Source organism: Danaus plexippus, chromosome 2, assembly GCF_018135715.1.
Source record: "Danaus plexippus chromosome 2, MEX_DaPlex, whole genome shotgun sequence".
Classification (NCBI taxonomy): Eukaryota; Metazoa; Arthropoda; class Insecta; order Lepidoptera; family Nymphalidae; genus Danaus; species Danaus plexippus.
This window is the reverse complement of record NC_083537.1, coordinates 3,391,116-3,409,252: the sequence shown is the minus strand read 5'-3', so window position 1 is coordinate 3,409,252 and position 18,137 is coordinate 3,391,116. Positions and strand designations below refer to the sequence as shown.

Here is an 18,137-nt window from a genome sequence, read left to right as displayed (position 1 = left end):
GTGAATTCTTAAAAAAATTAGTGCTTGAGTTTCAAATATTTATTCAACAGCGCCATCTTGTATGCGGTAGGTAAACTAATTCACAGTACGACATTAACAATTATTGTTATAAGATTTGTCGTGAGGGTCTGTAATTTATATAAAATTCCCTAATTATGAGTTAAATTCTTTAAATATACATGAAAAATCTTTTTTAAAATCAGGCGTTTGTAGGCCTTGATTTTTTCATGATTTATGATTTGTTCATCCTCTTTTGTACTTTGTACAAATCATAAGCACTCCTTAAAAAATCATCGCCAAAGTAACATTTTGGACAACTGTTAAATGTGGCGTCATCCCTGGGGTACTTATTACAATATTCTATAATCCTTAGAATAATTTTATTGGCTGATTATAATTAATGTACCTGAGGATATTGCCGTGATAAAATTTGGGTAACCCGATACTAAATTTAAGTTATGTAGTAAAAATATAAATATATATTAATTATATTAAACACAATAATAGTAATGACATATTTATAATTTATTATAATACTGAAGTAATGTTAATTTTGTGATGACAATGTTTGAATGACAACTTGTATTTGACAGCTGTGAATGCTGGCTTCAGCCATTTTGTAGGACATTACTAAAATAAATGCCTAACATTAAGAATTAAGACAAACTGTTTCAAAACACAAACGACTAAGAGCTTCTTCAGTAAATATTTGGTCTTTTCTTTATAATCTTTTAACTTGGGTTTATGCTTAACTACGATGTTTATTTATCAATAATAAAGAAACGAAATATATATTAAAATATTTTTTAATTATCACATGATCTAATTCCAATAGCAAGACCAATATTTCTTGCCGGTAATATTATTTATTTCCATAATTAATATATATTTATATACTCAGGCATTTATTTGTTACATAGAATTGCATTTATTAGTACAAATGGGTCTTCAATCAAAACAAACATTTGATAATTTTAAATGTAAAAAAAAACATCATGATCTCAAAAAATTTATTCATTTAACCATTGTTTTGTATTTAGAACGTTATTCACAATTCATACAAAACATATCTTCAGGTTTTTTTTCAACAATTTTAAGTGACCTACTTTTTTAAACCAAGTGCTCAAAAAGATTGCATAGATATATTTTGATGGTGTAATTTTAAAATCGAGAATATGTATAAACTATGTAGTTTTATACCAAAGAGTTTAAATAATCATATTTTAAGACACTACTTATAATGAATATATTTTTATAAAGCATAAAATAAGTGATAGTATTAATATAGATTCCGTATTTTATACCAAATAATATAAAAACGACATATGTAGGACTTGTTTCAAGGATCATTTAATGTCCCTATGTTACTCTCTAGGAAATCTCGTTATAGGAAGTCTAATAATGATGGTAATTATATTTTTCTCTATGGTAGTAAATCCAAATGGTAGTGCATCATATAGGAAATACTTTTTTTTAATCAAAAATTATTAATTTTAAGTAGAATTTTAAATTAATAACATATTTTGCCAATAAAAGCGCAGTGCATATTATCGTCTAAGGAGGATATTTTAACTGTCATATTATGACGGTGGCGCCATCTGTTAGGCTTTTATAAATTTAATATCACAGCCAAAACTGTAAGAATATTTTGAGGTCAGTATCAGTTATTAATGTAAATTAATGATATATTTATCTTTTCTTTTTTATGTGACATTGTTGTTCTTATAAAAACAATTTAAGCTACATTTTGATTTAATGAGCGTTAATAATAATCTGACACCAGTCAAAAAGTGGGAATGATGAAGTTGAAAGAATTATACAGAATTAATATTTCAAACATGTAAAAACTAAAATGCTCTTCAATCCACGTATATATTGTTTTTGATATAATTATTTGTGAATGATATTGATTTTCTTTGCAAAACAGTAAATAACTTTTCATTAAGCTTTGACATATGTATGTATTGTTTTAAATTTCCTAATTGTATATAATCTAGAACATTCTAGAAAACTATGGAAAGCTAAACAACATCTTTAGATTTAATAAAGACATTTATGACTTCGGTTTTTAAAATAACATTGTATAATCTGTCATTTATTACCGTCTAATTATATAAATTAATGAAAGGAATTTTTATTTAAATATAAGAAATTTATTACAATTTCGATGTCTAATACAAACTTAGTCATTCCTAATACAGTTTATTCTAAAATTGACAACAGATAGTTTAAAGGACTATACAAAATTATAACTCCTTGGAGTTCTCCGGCAGGCACAGGAACATTTTAGAGCAGGCCACGTTGAAGGAATTGCACACATTCACCATCCAAGATGGTTTATTTTTCCACATTATGAACACACAGAACACTGGTACACCTAAAGCTATAAATGCGACGCCGACGCCGACCTCTACCGGCTGTGTGAAACAAGAGAATACGACGAGGCACGTGACTATCACGAGGAACGCTATCGGCAGGAGCAGGTTCACTTTGATGGGGCGTTGAGCCGTCGGCTGGGTGTACCGCAGCCATAGCAGGCCGGATATAGAGCAGATTATGAACAGAGCTTCCACACCCGTTACGTACACTATCAGGGACTGGACGTTGTTTGACATTAACAGCACCAATGTCACGATGCACTGGAATATAAAATATATTGTTTTCAATAAAATTTTATGTAGATAATTTAAATCAGACATAAATATATATCGTATATTTGCTTAGAATATAGATAAATAAACTTAATTTCTAGATATAATAATCTTATAAGTAATTTTCAAGCTAAACAACTCTCGGACTCGTGGCCAAAGAAGTGTTCCACTAAAGATTTGATTAGAATTAGAAATTTACGAAAACCTCTTTGGAAAATATAAAACTATTAAGAATTACAATATACACATTTACATCAGTGAACAATATTATCTTGTTTTAAAATATTCATGCTACTAAGTCAAGGATATCAAAACATCGCAACAAAATTAACATAACGAGTGTGTCAATATATATAACTTTTTATTATTCAGGTTTGTACATATATATATGTATATATATATATATAAGCATCTGCTATACTACGATACTAGAAAGTTAATTATTTTTTATTATCCATATAGATCAAAACGATTAAGTAAAAAGAGTTTTTTTGCAAGAACAATTTTTCAAAAATAAATATCACCCTGTATACTGTGTTCTTTGTAGTTATACTTGATTCTCTTGTTTAAGAGAAGTAAGAGAAATTTTTCAGTACTTAACAATTTAAAACATTTTAACTAATTGATTTCGTTTTTTTTAATTTTTAACTTACCATAAATATCAACGAAGGCACTGGTGTCAGTCTTTTAACGTCTATCAGAGAAATTGCTAAAGGAAGATGTCCATTGCGGGCTCCGACGAAGAAGAGTCTGGAGGAGGCATATATAGCTCCGTTCAGAGATCCGAATGTACATAGAGCGACGAAGATGGACATGATCCAGGACATGACTCCCAGTATTTTATCACTGAAGGTCACAGCCACGGCGTTTGAACCTATCATCTCGTTGTTGCTGAGAACAGCGAAGAAGGCGAAGTTTGTTAGCGTGTAGACGAGCGTCACCACAGGCATGGAAATGCAGATCGCTCGGGGCAGGTTCCTGGAAATGAAGATGAAAAATATATTTAAATCATTTAAAGCCATGCGCGAGGATTACTTCAATAAAATAAACATCTCAAATAATATACTTAGGTTCTTACTACAATTTCAATAAAAAAAAACTGTTTCCGGCTTCATTCTTAAACGGAAGTCGGTTAAAATATTCTACATAACATGTTATTTTATATTTTAAGTCCTTTAAATTCTTATTACGTTCTCTTTGCGTGGGCTCAAAGTTTCTAAGTAAATACCCAAAGAAACAGAAAGGTAGACAAGGAGAAAGAAAATAAAAAAGTTCGTGATGTGCTGAAATGACTTACATAACCAAAACTGCTATAAAAAAATTATGTACCTTTAATTTGCAAACAGATATATCGTTTTCTTTATATATAGATTAAAATTATGAATCAATAATTATAATACAACTCACTTGTAAGGATCTTGTAATTCTTCAGTGACAAAGTTGAGATAATTCCATCCTGAGTACGAGAATAGGCCCGCGTAGAAAGCGATGGCTATACTACCCGGCTCCGTGATGGTACCCTGCATGATGTTTTCCAGATTTTCCGTGTGCCCAGAGAACAAGTACACTAAACTAGCTATGAACGTCAACAATAGAGCCAATATTTTGGCAGCTGTGAAGGAATCTTGAACACGTGTCACCCATTTAACATTGTAGCAGTTTAAAGCTGTGAGAAAACCTGTAACAAAGATGTTATAAATAATTAAGCAAAAATAATTTATACAATTACAAAACAGAAATAGAATATTTGTCAAACCTAAATAAATAGGTCGATCGAAAGATAAATAAATGATACCTTAGTTAAAATTTATAATTGTCTTTCGCTTATTCGCTTAACTATTTTAAAGCTGGAGTTGTGACCTAAAAAATTAAGGAACTTTTCGAAAGTAGCCAATATATATGATTTGATTGAAATATAGGATGCTTTAAAATCATTATGCGCCTTTATTTCGTTGTCAGTTATTTCGGGCGGAGTACGTGTTGGTATGAAGCGGTAGGATGTCATTATCCTGTCAGGCACAATCAGCACCGTGCCAAGTAAATAAAGAGTTGCACAGACCCTGGATACATTCATGGTTATTGTCATGTGATATGTATTGTGCGAGAAAAATATCCATATAAAATATTGACGCTGTATATCCAGCCATAAATATTACTGCGTGCTGATTTTTTATGTGATTGATGCATACATTTTTTATTTTTCTCTTAATATTACAATCAAGAAAACTTCTTCGAACCGCGATACCGGGAAGGCTCGATACGTTTCTTACGTATATATGTATTATGTAAGTTGTCAAAAAAGTAATTGATCTCCGTACGTTCACCTCGAGGCGAATATCTTTACGACTTTAAAATTAAGTTTCCATGTGCACAATGATAATAATGATTAAAAAGAGATGGCAAAAATTCTTGGAATCGAAATGTTTTATTTCATACAACGTGATGTTTTCGGCGGATGGTATTCTTAAGTCATATTTCGAAACATCGAACTTATATACAGCCGTGTTTAAAGACCTTTTATTATTATTTTCTCTAGAACATTCCTTATGCCAGAAGACATCATTTTAGTATATTGCATCAACCTTAACTTATTTTTAAACACTGAACATTTATTGTTTTATTGCAATCCACACGAATTACAACAAATTTAAATTATTAATTTCAGTGAGGTTGAGGTTATGTTTTAGTTTACAAAATACGCAACAAATTTCTCGTGAGTGGATCTCAATGTTGAATCAAATGATGCAACACTGAGAATTGTTGCATTAATGCTTTCTAGCGAGGATTGAGAATATTTTTTTTTTATATATATAATATACTTACATGTGACAATAGCAGCTACAAGGATGACAGCATCCGATGGTGGTTCGCAGACTGGCCAGAAAGGTTTCAGGATATACTGCGCAAATGTTAAGGCTGTGATCGCATTCCCCGTTGGAACTAAGATAAACAACGCCACCCAGAGGTAGAGGAATGCTGGTAAGTCACCAAAGGCCTCGGCGATGTAAGCGTAGTCTCCACCAGATTTGGGAATCATTGTTCCTGGAATATAAAATCTTTATATATTAGTGTGGGCTTAATCAGATAAGGTTATACCTATACCTATAAGTGTCACAAGGTCCTATAATGTATGGTGTTTAAAGAGCTGAATTTAGTGTTTAAGAGTTTATGAATTTTCAAAGGATATTGCGATTTAGACACGAATAAAGACATTTTTAAAATGGAACGTTTTAGACAATTAATTATAATAAATTTATATTCAATAGAATCATTATATAAAAAAATCTTGCAGTATAAGAGAAAGATAATAAGGCATTCGGTGATAGATCGCAGTAAAAAAACATTATATATTTAGAATATTTTTAACTATATTGGATTTACAAATGTCGTAAAACGAAACGCCATGCAAATAAAGAGCCTCAATAATGTAGGGATTAAACTCTGAATCTAACATAAAAAATTACGCAATTATAATCTGTTTTATTTCATTAACTTCAATTTAGTTGTCAGAATAAAGAATCTTATGCCAAAATGACCTAGTCGAGTATCACTTATTTGATTAACATCGTTGATGGGATGTCTTTAACCCAGCTTATAGAAGGGAAGCTAAACGGTTCACGATCAGAAAAGCAAAAAAGCTTTATGTAATTTCAAAAGACAGAATAGATAATATTATTTGCTTTAAGACACACTCCAAGTAAATATACATGGTCACTTCATGGACAACTCGTCAACACGAGTAGGATGCTCTGCAATCTCCTGAAAATCGCGTTAAAATATATAATAAAAGATTTATTACCTAAAAAAAATTAATTCAATTAACTCATCATAGCTTTTATTAAAAATATGATTATATAAATGAATCGCTACTACTTATTGTTGCGGTGTCACCAAGCCACACTTTGGTTTCCAATAAAATTATGAATGCCAAAAAAATCAATCTATACGTAGTCTGGAGCTATACACATCTCCAAAAGCTTTTATTATATTCACTACAAAGAGCTTTGTATTCGTACACTGTGGGGGTCGAAAGGGAATAATTTAAAGGAATTCCAGTTTTCATTTGAATAAAATAAGGGTTATTTAGATTTTTGAAGGTCATTACATTTAACATCTGCACAAAACAAATGTGAGAACGCTATACCTCGTTTGTATGTTTGTTTTATACTTGAAGGAATAATATTCCACATACAGAATTTAAATCACTTGAATAATCAAGTTCAATCTTATGTTACTGTTTCAAGAACAGGCTTCCATAATTAACCTTTTTAGTCCCGACTCCAGACAAACAGGTTATAAATTAAAAAGTAAAAAAAAAAGTATAAAAAAGTAAAGAAACCGTTACATCTCACGGAAACTTATTTTGAAACGGGAATGGTACAAAAAAAATTAGCGTCCATTTTCTTTTGTGGACCGTGTCTTAAATAAAATATTTATTACATTTGGAAAGTTGTGTAAATGTATAATAATGTGAAAAATTTATAATGTCTAATCTTGGAAGGGTAAGTATTTTTTGACTGGTAGTAGATTTCGCATAAAGTAACGTGGAAAATATTATTTCAGCAACATCGAAGACCGAAAAGAGAAAACTGAAAATAAGTTCCTCCATCGTTCGCTATGTTATACTATAGTATAGTAGTAGTATAGTATAAATTCAGAATATAAACCATAAGTAATGTCTGTTACGTACTAATTTACCTAGTCTAAAATGTATGCGGTTGCTTAGCTTTTGGAGTTTGGACTTATCAAGTTAAACTCTGGAATTGCTGAATGTCAAAAAAAAAAAACGAGCATTGAATGTAAGGAAAACAATGTTTTCAGTATAATCATTTACACATAATCTTTAACAGAATAACTGTCTGATGTATTGGCAACGAGCGTTGTAGGCGAATGTTTTTTTTTTTTTTATATTACAATGTTACTACAAATTTTATATTTTTTTGGTAGCATTTAATTTGCTATATGTTATTAAGTCTAATTTAAAAAATTATAAAAAATTGCTACAGGTATTTTTATGATCTTATAAATACATAACAAATTTCATTCGGATTTTCGATCTATTACGACCTTTATTGAAATATAAAGTTAATGATAAAAATCAAAGGATAAATATTTCATAAAAAAAAGGTAGGAGTAAGTATTTGAATCATAGTATGTGATTTACGAAGTGTTGTAGCATTTTAATTGACTTCCAGCCTATTAATGCAACACAAGTGCTTCTTTTATCGGACATCCCGATAAGGAATAAATCGGTTATTTTATGTTCCTTCTATTTATGATCAACACCGTAAAAAAACAAACGTTTAAATTAAAAACAACAACAATCAGTTAGTACTTAATCTTTTATCTACACTTATTTAGAATTCCTGTGATATGAAAACGGGTTGAAATAGTTACTGTAAACTTATATGCGATAATTAAATAGAAAAATACAAGTTATTTTTATTCAAATGCCTGTCACAGTATTAATACTACAAGTACTGATAAGACGAAGGGAAATAGGTAATAGCTGCCTACGAGGATAATTCACTAAAGGCTTCAAAAATATTACCATAATTATACTTTGTTTAAGCATTCATGTCGAGTTAAAATGTAAACTAATTACATATTTTGAATATACATCCCACATTATATTCAAAAACGATTAATAATACACAAGAATCATGAAAAATAATTCCATATTGCAAATATACTGCATTTGTTTCCGCTTCGCAAAAGTTAAATAAATAAAGGCTTAACGATTTTTATACAATACTTATTGACTGTCAGTACTGAGTACTTATTACGATATACTCAGTAGTACTTACTGTAAATTTCCAACGAGTAAAAGCTGTTGGAAAATATAGTTGTTAATAAACTTTCCTCAGCCATAATGTAGGTTGATATTAGATGCAATTACCTATACCTCTACCTATAAATATTCTAACCGTTTATTATAAATATTACATTTCTGAACGTTTTCTTCTCATACTGAACTATTCATTTCTTTTTTATCTATATTACTTTTTAAATATGTTATACATCTTTCGATTGGAAGTGAAATAAGATTTGTAATCGAAATAACCTTATAAAAACTGACTTATTGGGAAGAGTGACGACAGAATGTGTCATTTTAGTCACAAAGATCAAGTTGGGAATACCCACTTACGTCGAGAGAGTATAACTATATTAGTAAAACTTCAATGAAGATACAGCCGTAAGGTTATAAAATGGTAATAAATTAGTTCGACGTTTCTCACTTAACTATTAGTTTTTGAAAAAAAATTCAGTAATAATAGATTATTTGGTCGAAATTCCTGTCTTGCTTACTTTTACCACGACCACGGGTTCTTGTACTACTAAGAAGTAATCGTTTCTTAATTCTGTACTTAAACATATTCGTATTTTTTTTTAATAGATACTTTGAAAACGACGTTTTGACTTTATCAAACTTAGTTTTAATATGATTCATTTAATTTTAAAGCTTCAAAATGTTATATTTTAATATTAAATGTATTTATTTGTTTACAATGGTCTAGTAAACAGAGAGTATTTGAGTTTAATCGATTAATTTTCCTTTGGTGATAGACGGCTGCAATAACTGAGAATTATGGTAGTCATTTAAACGTCACTAATTTTATATTTAGCGGTACGTCATGTTGTATCTACCCCTGTTTTAAATATGCAGTCTAAACATTCCGTATTTCAATCGCCAGTATCATCGTGGTGGCCGATGACTCAAACTGTTTATTTATTTTTAACATTACGATAAAAATATAGGCCAAGATCGAAATTCGTATGGGTTTTATGTATTGAGCGTTTACGCATTGTTAATGCATGTCTCGCGAAAACGAGAGTTGTTGAAAGCGATAATTATATTTTGTAAATAATAAAGACAAATTGAAGTTAATAATTTTACAAAAACTTTGTGTTTTTTGCAGTCCAATAGGTAACTATATAGAATTCAATAAGCCTGGTGCCGGTCATCGTTAAAAATTTAAGCGATTCAAATAAAATGATTCAGGATATCATCCATTTAGATGATATGTATGTTTATTAATTTTTGAAATTATAAATTAATTGTAAGGTATGAATTTTACTATAAAATTATCCTCATTATCATTTATAATTAACATTCATTTACAATTATCCTCGTCAAATGTGATTAATTTGGTATACATATGTATGTACACAATAAATTAAATATTCAATTCTTATTAGAATTCTCTAAGGTGGAAAATTGGAAAATTGTGAAAAAAAAACTTCGAAAATAAAGACATCGGCTACACATTTTAAGTTCATTGCCATGTACATATAAAAATAATATTGAAATTTTTTAGGCATAGTACATACATAGTATACCTAAATTCTTAAATTGTGCCAGAACACCTTATTCACACTCCTCTTAGTGATAGCCAATAATTAGTGTTCCTAATTAAATGGAATTTTAAAAAATCACACTTACCTAGTTCTGCATAGCAAAGTGCTCCAATCATAGACAGAAGTCCTGAAAGAACCCATATTATTAAGGACATGCCCTTTGATCCCGCACGTTGTAAGGCATGACTAGGGGACACGAAGATCCCCGACCCCACTATCACTCCAACAATAATCGCGACTCCATTCAGTAAACTCAATTCCTTCTTCATACGAACTCCTTCAGTTGATTGGTTCTCAGCGTTGTCTCCCCTTTCCCCAACGTCCATGGGCTTGGGAGCCAAACCTTCAGTAGCCGAAACTTTTGCCATTGTATAAAATAAAATAAGGTCAACGGTAACAAAATAGTCCTTAAGTAAGTAAAACTTGTAGGTCAACTCAATACGGCACACACATGGCCTAACCGCAACTTAAGTCTGATGCGGAAACTGTTTGCCCGTCATCCAAATATTGCATCACACTGCGCTAAGCTGCCGCGGGAAACACCACGTGGGATCCCAAAAACAATACAAACGTCCCTTTAATATTATAAGTCCTGATAACACGTTTATATTGCGGTGAACAACAGAACAGCTGTTGATAACACGACTTAATATAAAACACAATAATTAATTATTCACACGTATGTAACCTACTTTTAAGTTTCGAAAAGGTTAAAATATTCAGAATTGTTAAATATAAATGCCTTTTTTAAATATATTTGGACACATCTAATATAAAAACGATGAAATTATAAAAATAAACTGATTAAACACAGGATATATCAGCGCGGTAACGATCGTAATGACGGCCTGTCGCGGCCGGCGGCACCGTGAACACGTTCTACAATCCCCGTCCCCACTATACTATTCATTTACTTTGCAAGTTAACCACGAGCCCGCCAGTCTACCGTCTAAATAAGCCTCGATGTCAAGAACGGAATAAATATAACGGCGCTGTAAGCTATTCTCAGTCTTTCCACTTTTAGAGTAGAGTTGATTTTAAATTTCAATAGCATCCCACGAATTCATTGCCAAGTTTGAACAACGGATTCTTCCGTCTCTTTCATGCTCCACAAAACCACGTGTGCGGTTAGCACACTTTGGTATTGTTCCTTAATTTACTATTTTAGATACTGATAACAATCTTACATCCTTCGTGATAAGACTTACGAGACTTAAACTCTGATGTATGAGTGCGGATGTAAGCTATTTCGTTATAATACGAGGTGAATGACTGAACCACATCTTTCGAGCTCGTCCCATATGTTAACGATAATATATGTATCACCTATCAAAAACGTATGCTTGAATGATGATTCAATTTACTATGACAAATGAATAAAAGAAATAAATAAATATGAACGTAACAGTGTTTATTAATATCGCATTATAAACAGAAATACATTGTATGTATAAAAATATATTTATAAAAAGCAATTCTATTCGGTTTTTTCGTTGTATTTGAATATCCTCGCGGTGCCGTCATCTGAGGTTGTCAGTATGAGTTTTTCTTTTTCATTGTAAGTAAGATCCAGTATTTCCGACCAGTGTCCCGTGAGGACGAGTCGTCGATTGCCGGATCGCGCTTCGTACACGCGCACGGATCCGTCCAGACAGCCAGTAACTACTTCGTCTTTGATCCATAGCATTTTAGTGACGCCGTCGGACTCCTGCGATTTGGCGCAATGGTGCCGTAACATTTGCCGCGCCGTGTCCCATATCGTCACCGAGCCGTTAAGAGTACCTGGAAATCGATTAATTACAGAACATATGTATTTGTATGTCAATAACGTTTTAATTTATATAGGTCTGAATTTTTTTTTTAATGAATAACAATGTATAGGTTATGTATCATCAACTGAATCTGATTAAAAAAATATATCTTTTTTTGGAATTTACAACAATAAAGTACCTAAAGCAAAATATCCAAGCTGTGGGTCCGGTGAAAAAGCAACAACTTCTAAATCATTCTCCGCTTCCATCTGTGCAACAACTTTGCCGTTACTTGATGTTGTCATGACTGCTTTACCTGTAATGCAATATATTCATAAAAAATTCTTATACTTTTTCTTAAAAGTACGACTTCATCTGAAGGAGAGGGCAGTTAATTAAAAATTAGTATACAAATTTTAGTATATATATATATATATAATTATTTTCTCACCATCAGTAGCTATAGATAACATGAGACTGTTATCTGGATGTGTATCTACAGCTGTGACTCTTATTTGATGGATTCCAGGTGGTATCTGTGATACAACAGTGGCCGTTTTGAGATCCCAAACCTTCACAGTACCATCTTCATAACCAGCTGCAAGACGGACACCATCATGGAACATCTGTACATAGTTATTATTGTATTAATATTGGTCAAAATTTATAACTAGTAAGTGCTTGCATAAAATGATTTATCTATTCTATTCTTGGAATACTATAGTCAGTGCACAGTTTTAGAGAAATGTATATAAGTACTAGAATATAGTGTTAAAGTGGTGATGGTTCTAATATCCCTGGTATTGGTTTGATCATTGTAACAAAAAACAAAATTTGTTAAACCTACCTTCCCACATTCAGTTCTGATGTTGTGCCCTTGTAGAACCTTGGTATCTCCAGATGGAATTTTGAAAATGTATATATCACCTGTAACTGCCCCACATATGAGTACTCTAGCTCCAAAATGCCATGAACCCCAACTTAGATCATCCGCCTCATATTCAAATACCACAGACCATGGTTCTTGTTGATTTTCTTCCAAATTAACCTTCCATACTTTTATTAATCCGCACATATCAACTGTAGCTAGAAAGGTTCCATCAAAGCTGAATCCGACGAAGATAACTGAATCCTTATGTCCTATGCAATCCATTAATACATCCCCTGTTTCTGTAGACCACACGTATGCTTTGTCATCTTCCCCACCGGTTACAGCAATCTTACCATTTGGATGAAAGTCACAACAAAAAACTGAACCGTTATGTTTGTTAAACACTGTAATGGCATGGTCTTCTGGTCTAATCATTTCCGTATCCTCCTCCTCTTGGTCATCAACCATTTCCTCATCATCAAATTGTATTTCTTCAATCTCCTCGAAATATATCCCGTCGTCATCCATCCCGGTGATTTCATCGCCATTTATAGAGGATGGCGGTGTATCTTCTGATAGTCCTCTCATAATTAAATCTATACTTTAATTAAGCTTAGGTATAATTCGTACAGAAGTCTAACCTCTTAAACTTTTAGAAAAGGCAAGTAAGTGATAAATTCAGTTTTTGATAATCAAATTAAATACACTTCGAAATATTTTTTGTGAATTATTTTCAATTACCATTCTTGTATGCTTTAATTAAAATATCTGAATCACATGTTATTGTTATTATTAACGATTGTCATATGTGACAGTATTTTCTTCCAAAGCTACTGTGGTTTAATATGTTATCTGTTCCAAGTACCAGAAAATTGTTGACTATTGAAAAGGTACCCCCTTTATTATGCACGGAATAAATAAAAAAAATAGATTTTCTATTGTTGAAACGACGTTTAGTCTATGTTTTCTATAAAGGACGTCTCTCAACTTTAATTAAAAATTTAATATACAGATGTGGTCATTAGACCATGTCCATGTTTGATAATGTGTTCATATAAAATATAAATGATCTAAATCTCATTTGCAATAAAACGATAATCTTTATGTAAGTAAAGTATCAGCATTCAAAAATACTTAATGCTTTTATTATATATTATTGACATAAGACGAAGTTGTCAAAAGTTAATTGTCATAAAATTTAAGGTTATTTTATGAGTATAATAATATTATTTAAATAGCAAAAACCGCTTAGATATAAGACTTAACAACATGGCTCTAGTGAAAAAAGGTAAAACTTGTGTGGCATAGACTCTTAAAAAGTTGACATGATAATAGTATAAATAAATGTTTTAGCGTTACTGGAGACACCTGCTTCATTTTTATTGGCAAAACGATTCCGGGGAAAAGTTAATATCCAAAAACCACGAAAACCTCACTTTGAAAAGCAACTTTTACTCGACTTGACCAAACCTCACTATGGACCTAAAAAGAGCTCTTTGCCAGATATATTTCTTTGTGATAAAGGAAAAGTCCTCTTTTCAAAGGAAGAAATCGATAACCCTTTTGAAAGAATATTGGCTAGAGAATGTTTGAACTGGTTTAACACATCGAAAATGGTGGTGTTTCTCCACATGAACTCAATAAGTATGGAGGATAAAACACCAGTTTTTGCTGCACTTAAAAAGAATAATATGAATTTAAGAACTTATGGAAAGAAAATTGTAAGCATGGCAACCAAAGGAACTCGTTATGAAGCTGTTAATCACTTGTTTACATGTCATCAAAATATTATATTTGGACAGCCAGAAAATGCAGCAAAGATGTTTAAAATCCTCAAAAAGACACCTCAAATGGTTGTCATGGGTTGGTAGTATAATCAACTGTTTAGAGCATTTTAATTATCTGTTATTAATAAATAATCATATTATTTTCCAGCGGGGATTATTAATGATAAATTACTTTCAAAGAACGAGCTGGTCCAGTTTAGTAAGTTGCCGAGTCTGGAGGTAGCAAGGAGTCAACTGTGCTCAGTTCTACAGAGTGCTGCATCCTGTCTTGTTGGACAGTTGAACCAAAATCAACAAGTGTTGGTGTCTCATCTTGAAAAGCATATAGAAGTACAGAACACGCCTGTCAATAGTGGAAATAAAGATAAAACAGAGAGTTAATAAGAGTAGAATTACTGAATTATTTAGGTTTATAAAAAATAATAAAAATATTAGTATAGTCATCTTGTTTTAATTTCAAATTACTGTAAATACAATTATAATCTGTGATCCCTGTCACTTATAATGATTGTGTATCATTCAAAAACAGATGGACCTATTTGTATTAGTCAAAAAGTACATATAGGTAATTTTTTGTTACATAAATATCTAAAATAGTGCAGTTTACGAATGAAGTTTGATCATGCATTAGAAATTTTATTCCAGTCTTTAAAGTTGGAAGAACATTTTATTATTAATCTTTACTATTATTATATAGTGTTCAAAACTAGGTTTTAAGACAAAGCAGTGGATATTTGCGTACTAATTTGATTCTTATTTTACGGTTTTTAACGGCACATTTGTATCCTCTCTAGAGAAGTTATAGGGATGGCAATTTTAACATAGTTATTTAGAAAAAAAAAATTTTTACGTCATTTCAATCACACAAAATTTTCTAAAAACTGCTCATTTATAAATAAGGCTACATTATAATTTTCTACATAATTTAATTGGTTTACAGGATATAAATTGATAGTCTTCATTTATTTCAACAGAAATGGTGTATTTAAAAAAAAAAACACAATCTTTGGTATTTTCTATGACTAAAGATAATGTTAAAGAGATCAAAACATTCGAAATTTAAAATTAATTAACATTAAAGATATTATATTCTTAATTATGTCACGGTTTTGAGCAAAGGGATTATAACATTAATTTCAATGAGGGAGTAGCTTTTCCTTATCTTGGAATATAAAGGAATTTTCTTAGGTATGTTAAATGTTTCATCATATATAGCTGATATATAAAACATACATTCGATATGCATAGACAATCATAGTCTATATCGCATTCAATATATTTGAAATGGTTTTTAAATTCTTTGCATATTATGGAGCGGTAAGACAATTAGCTGATGCCAACGTTGTAAGTGCCATCGCTGCTTCGACCTCATCCCTGTCATGTTTTATTGTGTTTATAACTATTCTTTGGACCTTTTGTTCTTGTTTTCGTCTTCTCCCATCCGCCCACCAAGAATAATTAGTTTCGCTTGGTTGGAACCGAGCTGCGCTTTCCAGCCATTTGCTTAGAAGTACTGGACTAGTGATGACCTTATCGCAATTATTATCATCGCATCTCTCTATCTCGTTGGAATTATTGTTGAAGCTTTCGTATTTCTCGCAGGGCGGTGATGTTTCTTCTGTGTCTTGTTTATACGAAGTATTCGAGTCCGGGCTGTTTTCGAACCTCGCGTCGTAGTCTTGTTCGTTGTTCGGACTGGATTGTTCTGGTTCGCTCCATATGCTGTCGTCTGAGCAGATGCTGAATTGCTCCACGTTGCCCTGGGCGCGGTCGTTGTATGTACGTATTAAATGACCCCACGTGAGTTGATTGCGATCAGCATTCACGTTCTTTAATTTTCTTCTCCAGTTAGCAAACCAGTTGCAGATCTAGAAAAATAAACGAAAGGTTGGATGATAGAAATCTTTGACAATTTTTTATTATTGTCCAAAATTTATTTGTTCCGTTTTGACATTAATGTGTCCTTATAATAATGCAATGTTTGGTCACTGGTGGTTCGGTGACGTTTATCCAATGTCTACACATTGGCATATTATGTTCGCGAAAAGACAATCGTGTAAAACATTAAAGTTGGCGGTGACAAAAATAGTGCCTATTTAGGTACAGATAGCAAATCTTGGCAGGACGCCAATTAGGTTGGATACAGCTTATAACATGCTTGCAAGAGGGTCCCTCATGATGCTTTGTGTTTAAATATCACCATTAATATTGCTTTATACTGACTTGTATGTACGTTAATCCCGTCTCTCTCGATAATTGTTTTTTTTCTTCGCGGTTCGGGTAAGGATTGTCTCTTCTTCGGACGAGCCAATCTTTGAGATAGCGTTTTATTTCTGGAGTGAACAGCCTCTTCTGAGGACGCTGGCCGGCCACTAAGCATCTCCTGCAAATGATACACAAGGTTCATTTTACCTTGTAACATTTTAAACAAAACATGTTTTCTGGTAAATATAAAGATAGGAAACGTCATCGTTACTACAAAACTTGAGACAAAAGGAAGTTGATGGTCCTTGAAACTTGTGTGACGCACAAAGACAATTATTTATGAAATACTGAAAGTAATGATTCATAAACATTGTTCTAACCGTGTGTATCTCCTATTCCTGACTGGTCTTGCTGATTTTGCACTATCTTCTTTCGAAGTACCATCCATTTTTTCCACTTTTGCCGCACTAGTCCTTTGAATAACTGTCATCTAGCAGGATCTTTATGAAATAATTTGAAACTGTCACGTGATATATATTTCTTTAGGTGTACAAGCACGTGCGACGAGCAGCGCTGCCTACGACACAACTCGTTCCTCGATGCTCTGGCGTTGCGGGGGATGGTTGCTCATCTATTAAAAAATAAGGACATCATGACACAAATAGATCGTTAAACAGGGAATACAATCCAACATCTCTAAATGTATCGAGCGATCATTGTTGGTATTCAACCAATGCGTTGATGTAACAGAAACATGACGGTCACATTCCTTTGAATCTAGATGTTAGTGTCTCTCAGTTATAAATTAATACATCAAAAATATATATAACCGCGTCTAACGTCAACTGAGTCGATTAGCTATGTTTTTATGATAGTCCAGTTAGAATCACTGTTCTGGAAATGTTCAAAAAAATAAAAAACATGCCGTGTATTACGTGTTGTCGAGGTCATTGTTCTCGAATGTAATGAATAATTTGGAATTATATGATTTTTAATTGCAATAAAAAAATTGCAATTATAATAGCAACGTTGTTTTATATTCAGTGTGGAATGTTATTTTCATAAAACGCTTACAACATACCTGTTTGCGGGAAAGCTCGCGCGGTGTGTGAAAATGGCGGCGAACGTGTGACGACAGCGCCGCGGCGCGGGCGCGATACTCCGTTCCTATACATGTTATTTCAGGACGTCTCCCGCGATGTCTTCAAACATGATTACAGAAGCTGTCACTACACAAACAATAAAGATTTACTGCTTTCATTGCTTTCTCGATTAGATTGAAATCGTTTAAACTATTTATAACTTTTACTCGAACTTTAGTCTGTCTGATTGCGAATGCACCACCATTTATTTGGTAATTCAATACAAATGTTTAGAAATGAAACTAGAACTGTTATTTAAAATTGTTGATTCTTATATGGACTTAAATAAATGCATTTGATTAACAATCTGATCAGGTAAGTCCTCCTTCTGAAATATATGTCTCATTAATATTAATTACGTCATAATTACA

General features: G+C 32.0%; 4 protein-coding genes across 4 annotated transcripts; 1 reads left to right on the top strand and 3 right to left on the bottom strand.

Annotated features, from left to right (window-relative positions):
• Positions 1-792: 792 nt before the first annotated feature.
• On the bottom strand, positions 793-10,927 carry LOC116779655 (large neutral amino acids transporter small subunit 1). The gene is made up of 5 exons (XM_032674046.2): positions 10,096-10,927; positions 5,475-5,693; positions 4,059-4,329; positions 3,305-3,629; positions 793-2,639 (listed from the first exon to the last, which is right to left on the bottom strand). The coding sequence occupies exons 1-5, from the start codon at positions 10,376-10,378 to the stop codon at positions 2,247-2,249; spliced, it is 1,491 nt and encodes a 496-aa protein (XP_032529937.1). The 5' UTR covers positions 10,379-10,927; the 3' UTR covers positions 793-2,246.
• A 473-nt stretch (positions 10,928-11,400) lies between these two features.
• LOC116779848 (angio-associated migratory cell protein) lies at positions 11,401-13,442 on the bottom strand. Its single transcript, XM_032674347.2, has 4 exons — positions 12,609-13,442; positions 12,213-12,387; positions 11,961-12,077; positions 11,401-11,792 (listed from the first exon to the last, which is right to left on the bottom strand). The coding sequence occupies exons 1-4, from the start codon at positions 13,218-13,220 to the stop codon at positions 11,488-11,490; spliced, it is 1,209 nt and encodes a 402-aa protein (XP_032530238.2). The 5' UTR covers positions 13,221-13,442; the 3' UTR covers positions 11,401-11,487.
• Positions 13,443-13,767: 325 nt separating this feature from the next.
• Positions 13,768-14,860, top strand: LOC116779561 (large ribosomal subunit protein uL10m). The gene is made up of 3 exons (XM_032673910.2): positions 13,768-13,920; positions 13,986-14,495; positions 14,568-14,860. Exons 1-3 carry the CDS (start codon positions 13,902-13,904, stop codon positions 14,798-14,800), a joined length of 762 nt encoding a protein of 253 aa, XP_032529801.1. The 5' UTR covers positions 13,768-13,901; the 3' UTR covers positions 14,801-14,860.
• Positions 14,861-15,325: 465 nt separating this feature from the next.
• On the bottom strand, positions 15,326-17,838 carry LOC116765360 (homeobox protein Mohawk). Its single transcript, XM_032654822.2, has 4 exons — positions 17,706-17,838; positions 17,005-17,255; positions 16,643-16,802; positions 15,326-16,287 (listed from the first exon to the last, which is right to left on the bottom strand). The coding sequence occupies exons 2-4, from the start codon at positions 17,112-17,114 to the stop codon at positions 15,727-15,729; spliced, it is 831 nt and encodes a 276-aa protein (XP_032510713.1). The 5' UTR covers positions 17,115-17,255; positions 17,706-17,838; the 3' UTR covers positions 15,326-15,726.
• Positions 17,839-18,137: the final 299 nt, after the last annotated feature.